Source organism: Ixodes scapularis, unplaced genomic scaffold (genome assembly GCF_016920785.2).
Source record: "Ixodes scapularis isolate PalLabHiFi unplaced genomic scaffold, ASM1692078v2 PGA_scaffold6__148_contigs__length_123643588, whole genome shotgun sequence".
NCBI classification, from domain to species: Eukaryota; Metazoa; Arthropoda; class Arachnida; order Ixodida; family Ixodidae; genus Ixodes; species Ixodes scapularis.
The window spans coordinates 43,680,945-43,695,439 of NW_024609881.1; the positions used below are offsets into that span (position 1 = coordinate 43,680,945).

The 14,495-nt window shown below is 41.0% G+C and overlaps 1 protein-coding gene across 1 annotated transcript in view; it reads right to left on the reverse strand.

The window, feature by feature from the left end:
- The window catches only part of LOC8033079 (MAM and LDL-receptor class A domain-containing protein 2), a 210,314-nt gene that overhangs the window by 175,789 nt on the left and 20,030 nt on the right, over positions 1 to 14,495 (reverse strand). Inside the window, exons 6-12 of the mRNA XM_029973441.2 lie at positions 12,891 to 13,002; positions 11,074 to 11,170; positions 10,916 to 10,969; positions 9,080 to 9,184; positions 4,129 to 4,331; positions 2,743 to 2,833; positions 753 to 998 (exon numbers count right to left, since the gene is read on the reverse strand). Of these exons, the coding sequence (XP_029829301.2) occupies positions 753 to 998; positions 2,743 to 2,833; positions 4,129 to 4,331; positions 9,080 to 9,184; positions 10,916 to 10,969; positions 11,074 to 11,170; positions 12,891 to 13,002 (908 nt within the window). The remainder of the gene's footprint in view (positions 1 to 752; positions 999 to 2,742; positions 2,834 to 4,128; positions 4,332 to 9,079; positions 9,185 to 10,915; positions 10,970 to 11,073; positions 11,171 to 12,890; positions 13,003 to 14,495) is intronic.

A 14,495-nucleotide genomic window follows, 5' to 3' on the forward strand; every position in this document is an offset into this window, starting at 1 on the left:
CGTGGGAAATCTTCATCTGCGCAGCCCTATAGACAGGATTGCTGGAGATACCACCGTTTTATCCTGAGAAATAAATCATCTTTATGAAATCAGTTAAACTTTCATTTAGATAAAAATAAACAAAATATACACCAAACAAATCCTCGTTTAAAGGCGGAACCCTACGTTTGGAGACCTGCTCGGTCTCTTCTTAAGGAGTTGACTGCGGCTATGGCTGTTAAGGAGCAGTATTATGTTTTCTTTTTGTTCTATTGCAGTGTCTTACTGCCGTAGAATACTGCTCCTCAACGGCCATAGCCGCTGTCAACCCCTCAAGAAGAGACCGAGCAGGTCTCGAAACGTAGCATTTCACCTTTAAACGAGGATCTGGTTGGTGTATATATTATCTTTGATTATATCTGCTCCCCAACCAGAAGAATTCCTCTGGAATGTGCACTTAGAAATGTTTAATTTAGATGCATGTGACGACTCCGGTGCTACTACAATTCCCCGAAATAGTACAGTTCTTAATTACGCTGGGCAGATATTCAAGATACCACAAATGTTGTATCTAGGAATAAAAAACATGCATTCCAGAGGTTCCAATAAGTTTTCATAATCATTATATTATTCCCTCTATAATTATTTCAGGGATATATAACTATGCCTGCAGTTGTTCAGCTGATATCCATTTTTTTACAACTTTTTGCTGAAGGATGAATCTCCTCAAAATCTTAAAGATAACACATAAAAAAGAGAGAATATATATTTACCGTCCCCCGTGGTGTGGTCGTTTCCAGGACCAACTGCTTCCGACTTTGAGTCAACTCTCTTCCAAAAATACTTGAATTCCGAAAATCCAGAACCAATCACTGTCCAGCCACAGGAATCCTTTTCAAAATTGCAAGGACCGCAGTTGACTTCGTCTTCGCCACCGTCGCAGTCCTTGATAAAGTTGCAGAGCTTCTCCATTGGCAACAACTTGCCGTCTTTGCAACCGAGCTGCGCTCTTTGATGGTCTGTAAAAATTACGGCAAAAAAAAACAACGACATGACCAGACCTGTCTTAATACAAAGTGCAGTCCCGACGAGTGCTGCGACATACCACAGCGAAGTCGTTGGGCATCGGTGTCGCGTTCACACACCGTGGGGTGGATGAACAATAGCGATCGGAAAAAGTAGACATACGACTGCGTTTTTCCGAAGCTTTTGTTTTCTTGTCTCAAAGCGCGTGAACACGCGTCTCCAGGCACGAGCTCTTGGCATTGACAGTGCTACAACAGAGTTCATTTTATAGGCTATTTTCTTTTTTCCCCACAGAGAGCTTGCAGTGGGGTTTAGGTATACTACAAAAACCATAAGTATAGCGCGGGTTGTTGACCCTGTGGCGTAGGTTAGTCGTAATGCCTCTGCTTCACGAGCAGCTAAACCACATGCAATTTTCGCGGGCAGCGGGCAGTCCTTTTCGAGGATTTGACAACATCCACGAACGACGTCCTACATTGCCAAATGCAACATCAACAGCTACAACTACTACAACAACATCAACATCAACAACGACAACTACTACATCAAAAACGGACATAATTTTCAGTCGTGGGAAGAGCCCATAACAGCTATTGCTGTAACAATTAAAAAAAAGTACTTTGCTTTCATTATATAAATTAGGGTAGAAAGAATGTACGGCGCTTTCCGAGTTCCTGCCTTCACTGGGGCGACAAACGTTTTGCGGCAGAACGGCGGGTAAACATATGCGGTTGTTTCAACGAAGACGTTCAGAAATTCCTAGCAATAAAATGGATGAGAAAAAAGGAAACTCTTTCGGGAAAACTCTGCCAGCCAAGGCGGGCGTCAGGGAAGGCAAAACCATTGATTGAACCAAAACTTAACCCAAAGTTTCTTAGTGAAAATAAACAGAAGGGTAAAATTATAAACTTAGTGAGCAATTAGTGGGAACTTCAGCCTCCCCCGCCCCCCCCCCCCCCTTCCGCCCCACAAAAAATACAGCCGACCCCATTATGTACACATGCAGTTTGAACTCCTCCCCCCTTTGCACCCAAAGTTATGAACATCCCAAGCCAGCTTTTTTTCATGTTAAATAGTGCAGAACGGCCTTTACACTTTCAGTGTCTGGGACGGGTGGTTCTTTTAGCTCAGGGGGTACCTAGGACAGGTTCTTATACGAACACAGATTACGTCGCACCATTGTCTCTTTGCAACCCTAGGCGCGCTTCCCGCCAACGCCACCGGGTTACAAAGCCTTAGCCCTGAATTTTCTGGGTTACCAAGAGAGCGGCAGCACACTTTCCTGCCCTTTGCACCCCTCCTCCTTCCGTCCGCTCTTTATGCACTATCTCTTTCTGCTCTTCTTTTTCCCCCTTCTCACCCCTCTTCGCTCCTTGCGCTTTATCACACCACCTGCTTCAGGTCCTCCCGTTCCTGAATGCTGGGTCCGCGGCTCAAGCCGCTGAGTACTTGGCTAGCACACCGGTGAACAGGGGTCGATCCCTGACGCCGGTTGGAGTGTTTTCAAGATTGTTTACCGGTTACGGACTGACTAACCAACACATTTCGTGCCTACGCGGCTTCTGAGTTTCGTTTACCCTATAATGCTACCGCTTTAAAAGCAAGAATATGCAAAGAAACAAAGCTTCATATTCACGAAAAGCACGCAGCAGGAGCTCATGGTTCGTTACTATATATTCATTTAACAAAAGTTGCAATCCAGCAATACTATAACCCGGTATATAAAAATATCCTTGCCTTCATTACTGCAGGACTTTTCCGAGACCAAGAGGTCGTCAAGAAGAACAAATGCCTCGCTGTTGTTGCCAGACACCGCAATTATCTTGTCCTAAAACGAATAGACACGAAAAGAATCGAACTGTCATAAAGTCCTGCTTAGACGTAATACACCAAAAACCAAGACATAGATTTAAAGGAACTCAAACACATTATGGAACAATAGATTTTCAGCAAACGAAATATTTTAAAGTGACTGAATATTACAAACTGAACATTCCGACAAAGCAAGAAATGTTGCGCACAATATTCAAGCTGCGACACCCATTTCGAGCATAGAACTATTCTAACACGCGATCCTAGTTTGAGACGTCGACCCCAAAATAAAAGCGTGTTTTGGAGTATCTCAAGTAAGTAGCTCGAGTAATTTGCCGCAGTACCATCAGGCTGCACTGTGGTCCAATTAAACAGCAAAAACGGGACATTTCTCAGTTCAAACGAGTTCTCATGACGCAGCAACATTGGAATTCATTTTTAAATAGATGCGTCTCTTTTATTCTCTTATTTCATTCACCCTATTAGGTTTACGAATCAAACATTAAAACTCGTCCAGCTTAGATTTTCCATCGAATGCGAGGAGAGTGCACAACACTTGGTGGTTTTTTGTTTATTTAACGAGCAGCAGTCCGAGATGTCTGTGTGCCTGCTAGATTATTCTACAAATACGCAGTTCCTGTCACTCTATGCAACCCTCGTTCCTGTGCAGCTGAGGGAAGAGGAGAGAGGAATAATTAGCTCTCCCCTAAGTGTAACCCCTCTCTCCGCACGGCGTAACTCAATTGGTTGTGCCTCTATGACGTCGAACCGGCAGCCGCGCTCCGTTCCTGATACTCTGTCCAGTGAGCGGAATTAATGCATAAGCCCTCGCTTTCAAAGTGAACTCGCCATGTACCACAATGTGCCATCAAAAAAAAAATGATTCAGCGTTTTTTTTTGTTTTTTTTTTTGCTTTTTACGAGGTATAAAAACTATGCAATACCGAACGCGGTCTCCACCCAAGCGTAGCGTCAGCGGTCCGTACCAGACGTCAAAGTTTCAGAAAAAGAAGTTATCTTACTCAAACAGTATAAATAATTATGGTGTCATTCGTTTGCTCGTAATTGCGGGCTTTGCTGACCACCACTTTCCCATTGAAACTTTCAGAACCTTGCCTTTAAAATTTTAACAAGACCGGTCGGTTCTAAAGCTTTGGCATATGGTCCAGACCACACACGCTGTACAGAGAATGGGCGTCTGGCGATACAGTTAATTTTTGCAATGAAAAAATATTATTTTTTTTTTTGGGGGGGGGGACGCTCTCCACTTTGTTAAATTGAAACTGAAAGGAGTGTCAACATCGGAACTCACGTCTCCCGAAGCGAGATGAAATCTGGCCTGCTTCCACTTTCCGGCGGTAGACCCGGTAAGTCGCAGATCTCTCGTTTTGATGGTACACCCTTGGGGGTGTGCGGACAACTGGTACCAGAACGAGGCACACCTGTAGCGGCTGTCTGTCAGCACCAAACCAGCAGTGCGGCCTGCCTCTTTCTCCGAGAAAAACAGAAAGTGACCTGTAAAGAGAAATAGTAAACATTGGAATCTAGCCCCCGTAATTTGGAATGACGACTTTTTTTCTTTTTTTTTTTTTGTAACTCGAAATAAAACTGCGCTTCAAAAGTATATGAATCCATTGCCCGTAATTCAAAATGATGGGTATACTGTCATAATTTAGAATGGCAATGCTAACTGTATACGTACATACACAGTGTTTATAATACAGACTGATGGACTTGTTACATAATTCAAAATGACGATGCAAGACGTACAGGTGTATGCACAGGGCCTATTATTTGGAATCATTGCTGTTTTCTGTAACTACTGAGGGCAATGCAATCGGTAAATGTGCAGATCCGGTATCGGTCATTTAAAATGATGGGTATTCAACGTAGTTTACAGTGACAATGCAAGAGGTCTCCTTATCCCTCCTGCTTGGCTTAGACTAACCCTCCAATCAATCAATCAATCATTCCTTTTATTTCTCGAGGGCTAAACAATGTTGCCTGACAGGCAACTCGAACATCTACCTTTTCTTCTGCAGCTATAATCAAGGAAATGAGCAGAAAATCAGTGGAGAATTGTAGGGAATTTGTAGAATATTTGTAGAAAATATATAAAGACTGAATTGCTAAGGAATTTTCAGAAACTTTGTAGCTCCGGGTTTATTAAAACATTCTTATCACAAAAATTTCCATGGCTATATTCAGCGTCAGCAATTAATATAAGGAGAAAGCATGAAGTATTAGGAAGTGTCCAGGCATCAGTTCGTGTCTCAGCTAAGCTCAAGCTATATATTAAACTGGAAAAACGCTTTACCTACGGACTGGACAGAAAGAGAGAATTTGGATTCTCTAGGAGCTTTTACAGGTACCCTAGTTATTAATGTCTGCGTACTGAAGATCACTGCTCATTCAGCGCCAGACGCCCCGAGACATTGCGCTCGACCATTTACGATTTTGTTAAAGAACATTCATTGAATTTTACCCCAAAGTTCACCACATTTTAAATAATATTTTCGCCGAAAAGTTTTCTCATGGCGTGAACGAGGCTTTATCTTTTAAAATGGACGTAAAACTAGGCATCATTCAATAATTGAGTAAAATCGATCTTTTTTACAAAGTTCTTCAGAATTCATTTTATAAAATGCAACGGCTATTAACGTGCTATATTGTGATGATTAGCAATTTGCATTGTTAAAATACTTTTTTTAATTATCAAATATAAAGAAAAAATTCTAAATTTTATGTTTAACAATCGCTTTTCATATGGCAATAATAATTTGATGTGGCACAAGTAAAAATACGAAAATAAAGACTTTATAAAAAGGGTTTATTGACTTTCAGTCCTAAAACATGAATCGAAATTATTTCTTTTTAAAACGAGAACATATTGATATTGAGCGTCCGAGTCCCAAGCTGGCATTGTTTCTTAGCGCCTCTTAACAGCACAACATATCACCTGAAACGTGATACGACATGAGAGCGGACACGGGAGCTGAGCAGCTTTGCGCTCACGCAAGGTCAGTTATCTCTATGGCAGTTTGCTAGAGCGCGTTCCCCCGCTTGGTCGCTGTAAAGTGAGTGCGGCCACTGGACGGCCATCTTGTATGCAGCGAAACTGCCTTATTGCGAGCGTTGCAGACTCTGGCGGCAGCGGGCTAAAGACACGTTTTTTACTCGTTCGTCGTCATTCGCCTAAGACGTTTATTACACTTCTGTAAAAACGGTGAGACTTGCCTTTGGAACACTGGAAAATTCCTACGAAAGCGCGGCGCCACAAGAAAAAGAACCACTCGTCGGAAAATATTTCGGCTGTCCCGCGGCGTGATCAAAGCTTTTTTGGCACGCCAAAGTGCTGCGTCTTTATGCATTCGCAGGCTTGTATACCGATCAAGAATCGACGCCGTGTGGATGTCTTGGGCGACTGTAACGTGCGTGAAGCCGCATGCGCCTCCGAAGCAGCGTTTTACTCTCCTGTGACGACTGCATTTGTAATTTGCACCACTCGTGCTCTAGAAGCGTTCCAGTGTTCATTCACGACGGAAGAGGGGTGGGGGGAAAGGAAAACACGGTAGCGTGTTTTCTTTTTTTTTTTTTATTAGACACTCATGGCAATCGATTCAGTAGAACAAAAATCTTTATTTCTGTGCACCCCCCCCCCCCCCTTTCCTACCAAACCCCTCCGACGCCACTGGCTTCGTTGTTCAAAAGTGGCGATGTCAGCTGAACGATCCAGAACTCCGTGTAGATACATGATCCAAACCCATCTAAGCGCGACACAACTCCAAAACTTTGCCGCGGAGTTCATTCTTGATCGATATCCAAGCTTGCGAAGGCACTAGGACTCAGCACTTCGGAGTACCAAGGAAGCTCTGATGACGCCGCGAGACCAGCAGAACTTGTTTTCGACGAGGTGTGCCTTTCTCCTACGGCGCTGCGCTTTGTTAAAAATGCCCCTGTGTTCTCAAAGCCAAGTATCACCGTTTGCACAATGATTTAAGAAACTTCTTAAACTAGTGAAAAATCGTTTTTTTCTGTGTTCTAAAATTGTTTTTTCCCCTTTTTTACTTTGATTATTTAACGGTAGATTGAACAGCTGTTTAGGCAGCACTTGCACATTTCCACAACTTCAGATTTTCTCTCTTAAGTAGTTTGGTGTAGGGCATCAAACAGTTTTCCCTCATAATACAGCTACAGAGATTGAAAGACGTAAAGCGATAATTAAACAATAAAATTTAAAAATCTCATGCTTTTTCTTTTATTTTATTGAACCGTTTTTTCTTTTATCTTTAAGACTAAAAATTCCATATTCATCATCACCATAGAAAGCTAAAGCCCTTTTAATTTCATCAAACAAAATGCTAGGATTTTGGCAAAACTTTTATTTTTAATTTATTATTGAATGACGCCTAGTTTTACGACCATTTTAAAAAGTCAAACTACGCTCACACCAAAAAAAAATTGGCCAAAAAAATTTAGAAAAAGGTTAAAAGCCTTGAGTTTTTTTATCGAAAATAGTTGAACGCAACGCCTGAGACCTTTGGCGTGGAATGACCTTGCTCCAAGTTATTGAAAGTTGTGACGGAGATATGTTCCGGAGTTTCCATTTACGTTTTATTATCTTTTTGTTTCTGAGCTTTCACCTTGATAACATCCGTGATATTGTGAAAGTCGCATTCTACTATGAATGTCTGGACGTCACGTAGGACCACCTAAATTTAAATGTAATATGCCGTTAATGAGAATTTCGGACTCAAGTTCCTAGATTTTTCCTAATAGATGTGTGGGAAGTGAATTGGATGTTCCTGAGGACGATCTACAACTTTGTCATTGGAACTCTTGCTCTAAATTAATATTTAATAAATTCATTAATTAATCACAATCAATTATTTCATCCCAAAATAGCCTGCCTAGCTCTAAACAATGAACCAAAATATAAACCTTAGCTCAAGTTACGGGGAATACCCTGTATAGTTGTATTAAAATTAATAGAGATTAAAAGTAGTGGACAAATGAAAAACTTCGCGAATTGAGTTGAATTTTTATTTAACCACGGTGCATAGTAGTAGAAAACTTTGAGATCCTTCGGTATTTTATTTGAACAAAGTTGGCCAAAATGACTATTTGCTTTGAATTCGATTCGAGTTCAAAATACAGTGTATACCCACGACTATACATTCTATATATATGCCTATTTTTTTCTTGGTTTTGGTGAACACCCATTGATGAAGCAACTATTTAGAGCGCAGCTCGCATCCGCCAGTTCCTGAATTCAGAGCGTCGGCGTCGTCGTAACCGCGCTGGCTGCATTATGTGACTTCACAGTTTCCAACTGTATTGGTGTTGAGATCACGTGACGTAAATTTCCCTGCTAAATTTAGCGGGGACACTTAACCCGCTAAATTTAGCGGGGAAATTTTCTGTAAACTTTTTGCTAAATTTATCGGGAAAAGTATGGCTAAACTTTCCGACTAAATTTAGCGGAAAAAATTCGCTAAATTTCCCACTAAATTTAGAAGGAAACTTTTCGCTAAATTTCCCGCTAAATTTACCGGGAATATTTCCCGCTAAATTTACCGGGAATATTTCCCCGCTAAATATAACAGGGAAGTTATTGCTGGGATGAGCGGGAAATGTAGCAAAAATATCCCGCTAAACGGGACGGAAGTAGGAGAGGAGGGAACGGAGGGGGAGAAAGGGCGACCCTCCCTTCCGTACCCTCCCCTTCTTCTCCTCAAGACCTGTGCTCTGATTCAGCATTACAGATTATTATAAACGTCTTTCATTTTTTCTTCCGATTTATGACTGCTACACTACGTAACCCAGAGCACATTTATGACATTGATTTCGGTCTCCAAGGACACAACTCTATTTGGCTCTCTGGCACCTTACAATTGCTGCCACTTTTCTGACAAATAACTCGTTCTAAAAAGTAGCTGTGAGCAAATAGACAAACACAATCTCTCAGGAAGCCATATATGATGCTGATTTTTCTTTACAATTAACATTGCCAAAAGAACGCACATTCCCATTTGGTCAGTGAGCACCAAACGTTTTGCACCTTTTCTTTAAGAAGCCAGAATGCTTAAATGGCAGCATTGTAGCAGTCAAACATTTTGATAAACAAGAAACAAAGCAAAGTGTTTATTTGAACTGAAATGCACCTGTGAAGTGGACCACTGAAATGTAATGCCCTATAATTCTCCTAATTACCCTACCTAAAATTCAGGCCCAACCACAAAAAAGGTTCTGTGACTGCTCACCTTGAATGGAGTCCAGAGTGTGATCCCTAAGCAACAGCGAGGTATCTCCCCTCTCCAGCTGCCAACGGCTGTCGAAGGCACGCTTCCCGGTTGCATCGGCATCGCCTAATAAAACATCGTCAAAACCGCCTCATTACTGCGTGGTCAAACTTCAAGAAGCTTGGTAGTTTGCATTTTCTGATGTGGGAGCTTAAGTGCCATACACTCTCTCCTTAAATATTCAGTGCAACGATTATAATGTTAAAAAAGGTTATACTTTCCATTTTTTACACCGTTTATCTTCGCACAGGTGAGAGAAAGTTCGCAAACTTGCAACGAAATAAAGCAATGTTGCTGCGTAATAGCAAAAAAATACACATTTTATTCTGATCTGCACTTGCGTGTGGCAGTCATCGGCACCACGGAACCACGAGCCACAGAACCCCGAACCCCGAACAACGAGCTAGGGAACCACAGAACCCCAAGAGACACAAGCACAAGAGCGACACGGGAAGCCGTATCGCAGCTTCCGGTGTCACTCGTGGGTTTTTTGCCGCTGATGTACACGTATAGAGAAAATTTGAATTTTACGCAGTTGAAAGTAGATAGTCATCCTAGAAATGTCACGAGCAGTATAATATAAGAATCTAATAACTTCACGGGAAATATTTATTTTAGGAAATAATTTGTTTATAAATTGAGAAACGGTTATTGATGCTGCCTGTCTCAACTTAGAAAAAAATGTTTTCTACAAAAAAGTTGATTTAGAAAAATACCATATTTACACACACAAACATCTCAGGGTATTTCCAGAAATTTTCATTTGTTTCAGCAGCGTAGTTGTATAATATAAGTGTTTTATAAATTATTTTCGGTTCGCCGATGCTAAAGATTAGGTAGAGGATCAAGCAGTTTGAACGCAGTTTTCTCCTTTCCAGTTTTCGGAGTATATTCTACTTTATAAAAACTATTGTTTGGTAACAGGACGAAATAAAAGGATGACTTATTGTTTTCCTAGCTAGAATTTATTCAGTTAGGAAATCTTTTTTCCTTAGAGGATTTGTTTATATAAAAGATGTTATGATTTTGTTTACAACATAAAAAAATTACTTGATATTTCCACGTGATGTTACCATGAAATAAATTATTTTGAGGGAGTGTTCATTCACACTTGAAATCTTCACGCATTCGCTGCGTATCTAGTGAAGAAAAAATGTTGGGTATTATATTACTTCTCTAAAAATAGTTTCCTAAACACTGTCAGTGTGTTCCTGATAAAAACGAGTCTAATTCCCTTCACAATTTATGTACACAAACGGGACTTTCCACTGCCTTGTGCCTCGCAACTGCCAGCGTATGCAGTAAATTTCACTGATATTAAGCCAAAGGTTCAAAAGTTGACCCTTTTGGGTCGTGTCGAATTCCTTTAAGTTATCAATTTATTTATGAATGAACAGTACCTTCCATCCCTGAGTTCAGTAAATGCAACAAGAGTTAACTAATAAGCTTCTTGTCACATTTCCCCAATTATTTTGGAATGTCACTTTCCTTTTGCGTCTTTGAGAGTTCAATGTCTCCTCTGACAAAGCCTCCTTCCTTTTTAACCAAGTCTCCACATTTAGTCTGTCATTGTTGTTTGTTTTTTTTTTTTTTGTTTTTTTTAAATATGAGGCATATAAAGACAACTACGTAAGAAAGCGGATCTTCTGAAACAAGAAATCGAAGAATGAAGCGAGCCTTGTTAAAAAGAGGCAATTTCATTCATAGCTTCTGACTGGACTGATTTTTTCCGCAAAACCATGTACACGTAAAGAGTTTACATGCATGTCCAAGACAAACAAGTCAAGGTTTACTCACTCCCGTAGGCATCCACCCAATGCAGACAATCGGGGTGCTCAAACGTGCAGTAATCTATGGAGAGAAAAACCGAGTGGAAGAAAAAACTAAGAGTGATGTCTTCGAATAGCAGCTTATTCGATTAAATAAATGTGCATTCATTTGTTGAGAACGCATACCCTCTCGAGGACACTCCCCGTTGACATACTCGATGTCATCGAGGAGAACACCAGATGGAGTATGAAACTGTTGCGGCGGAAGTACTTCGAACACGACCTGCAAACGGGAGACGTATTTAGGAAAACTTGTTGAACACGGTTCAGGGAACCCTCATTAAACATGTTTTGAGGTACTATTGTAAAATATGTTTCAGGGAACCTTTTTAAACATGTCGGAGGGAACTATTTTGTACTAGGAAACCACCGTAATACATGTTTCAGGCGACTATCATTATTCGTGTTTCATAGGAAAATCATAAAACGTACTTCAGGTTGGCATTTGAGATATGTATGAGGAAGCCATGATTATATTTTAAGAAACCATCGTGATACATGTTACAGGAGCCACGATAAGACGTATTTGAGCGAACCATTGTTAAACAAGTTTTAAGAAACAACCATTAACATACTTTAGTGAGCCATCTTGAACTTATTTGAGTGAACCACAAATATATTTAAGGGTACAATTGTAAAACTCTTTCAGCAGCCACAGTTAAACATACATGAGAGGGTGCTCAATATCAATGCCTAGAAAACGGGTTCATGTACATTCTCTGTTTCGTCACGAACCAGCGCGCTGGTACACAATCACTAAAAATCAAACACACACAAAAAAATACACACACAGCGCTGTTTGAGTGTATTTTTTTTATCTTTGAGCGACTGTCTACCCGTGCGCTGGTTTGTAAATACGCCCTACCAATTTATCCGTTATGCAGTATTAACAGTTTTCTGTATAGGTTACATCAATTCTATAGAATGACTTATCTTCCCTGTACCCTAAATTAGGGCATCTAAACAGCACAGCCTACAAAAGATTCGATCCCCTTTCTGACATGCCGTGAGATGCCCGGCATGACAGGAAAAGTCGTGAAGCGCGCGGCTGCGCCTGCGTGCGGTCGTGTGAGTAAGTGCATTTTTGTAATGTTTTACGAATATTCGAATTTTCGAAAAGTAGCTTCGAACAATACGCTATTTGATTTTCGCATCGAGATGAACTGTGATATTCATATCAATCGAAGTTGCTCATTAAAAAGCGTGCTTCTTATTGCGCACTGATGCACTGCGCCAAAGCAACTCTCGCAAGAGAAAGTTCCGCACGGGTCGCATTTCTGCAGTGCCATGGTGCTCAGTAACAAGAGCACTCAACAGCATTATTTCAAAAAGTATGAATATCGCAGCCTCGTGCATACGATAAAAGCACACCTTCAAAGCGGGACGATACATGCGTACGCCTGGTGTATTTATATAGCAACTGAAACTTTATGAATGCTGATACTCGCATAGCAGTAAAAGTTTCAAAATTAAACTCTGGCTATTATTTGAGAGTATAAATGGTGTATTTTATTAAGCTTAACAGATTTTTTATAAAAAGCCATAAGAGCTACACATATGTGGTTTGTGCAGGTGAGTTATACGGCCACGGCACCATAATATACGGGGCTAATCGTAACGATCAGTCAGTTAATTAAGTAAAATTTGCTAATTAACTTTTAATTTGTAAAAATAGACATATGGTAGAACTATAAACTTGCTTAGCATCTTCGAAGAATACTAAATCAACTCTGTTTGGAAAGATAAAACACAGAGGCAGCCGTTCGTTACAGACTCCATGAAAATTGATAACACACATTTTGTGTTAATATTAGCACAGAGTGAGACGAGGTTTAAATAACCTACATTAGGACTGACAAGATTAGGCATAGGAATGGATACATTACTTGAATTTTATGCTTGAGTTATGACAAAAGGCAGGCTGAAATAAGATAAGCGTATACCTGCCAGATGCTGTGTGCCGACAATGTCACCGAGCGACCGTGCCACCACTGTGAATTTTGTTCCGTCATCACCGATAAGATGGGGTCTCGCAGCCCCGTTGCTTCGGTGAACCTGCAAGTCAAAAAGACAAAAAGCATATTGCCCTTGTGATACCTTGCAAGGGTCATTGAACATCTTTTTTAACTTGGCCTGTTACACCTCGCAATATGGCAAGACAAACGTGAAGCTACCAAATACGTAAGGTACAAATCTCGGTGGTAATAAAATGGAGGTTCAGCACCTGCACGGGTGAGTACTAAAGGGCAAAGGAACAGGTCAATATGACGGCCACGTGATATCAATGAAGTAGAGGTACGGTCTATTCTTCGGGGGGACCAAAATGTTATATCGCGCAATAACCAACACATTAAAAACGAACTACGAGAGCACGTCCTGCCCTTGCCCTCTGCTGTCTCCTTCTCTTCCACTTATAAAGCACCCTGGTACTGCAGATAAGGTCCTTATATGCAGGCTGTGTTGTTCCATGGTGTTCTGTGCAGTTTTGTGGTTGATTTGGTACTGGTTTCGGTTTACGTTCTTTTTATACGATCACGCAGTCGACCATACACCTCTCCGCTTTCCCACCGCCCTTCTGAATCTTTCTGCGAAATGATATCACGGGACATAGTTATATAATAAAGCCGCACGGTTACACACAAGCTTCCAGCCCTCGGTGTAACAAAGTCATCTCTCGATTCCCAAGCCTGCCCTTAGCACAGTGGTATAGTCAGTTTCAGCTTCTTTAGGTCCTGGCTTCAATTCTCGGTAGAGGCCTTTCTATATTTATTTTCTTTTTTCTTATTTATGTGTTCTTCCAAAATGCTTTTCGTCCTGGTTACACATTTCGATTACATCATATCACTCATTTCCCGGAATCCCAGTTTTATTCTGGATTAAAAAAATGTGTTTTCACCAACTATATGAATAAATAGATGTGACTGCATGATACTATGCAGAGTCATAGACTCTGTATAAAATCATTAAAACAAATTTCATGCTTTACATCCTTGGTGGTTCAGTTAGATTTACGTCCTAAGCAATCAGTCAAACTGCGACTAAGACTGCGCTGATTTAGAGAATCACTAGTCCTTTCATGTTGTTTCTTTTTGCGTATTGCCTACAAAAATACCGAGCCGTGTACATGTCTCACAGCGCCCATTAGCTAGCTTTAAAGTGTTAGAAAAATAAGCGAATGATATATCAAGCGCTAGTAGAAGGCTTCTAGCACACGTAGTTAACCAAGGCCCTCCCCCTTGTGAGCCATTTCTCAGAGCACGCCAGAACAAAGTGCCTACGCTTTACATGTGTGTGCCAAACCCAAGCGGTGAAGCTTGACATGTTTGCATTGGTGCAAAGCTCTAATGCTCGATGTGAGTGCACTGGTGCAATGCGGCGGAGCTTGGCGTGCGTGCTTTGTTACAAAGCAACGAAGCTTTGATGGCTGCACACTGATGCCAAACAGTAAAGCTTGACATTGTATGTTGGTGCAATCTGGCAAAGTCGGATGTGCCTGTGCTTGTGACAAGAAGGGAAGCTTGATGTGTGCACAATGGTGCAAAGGGCTG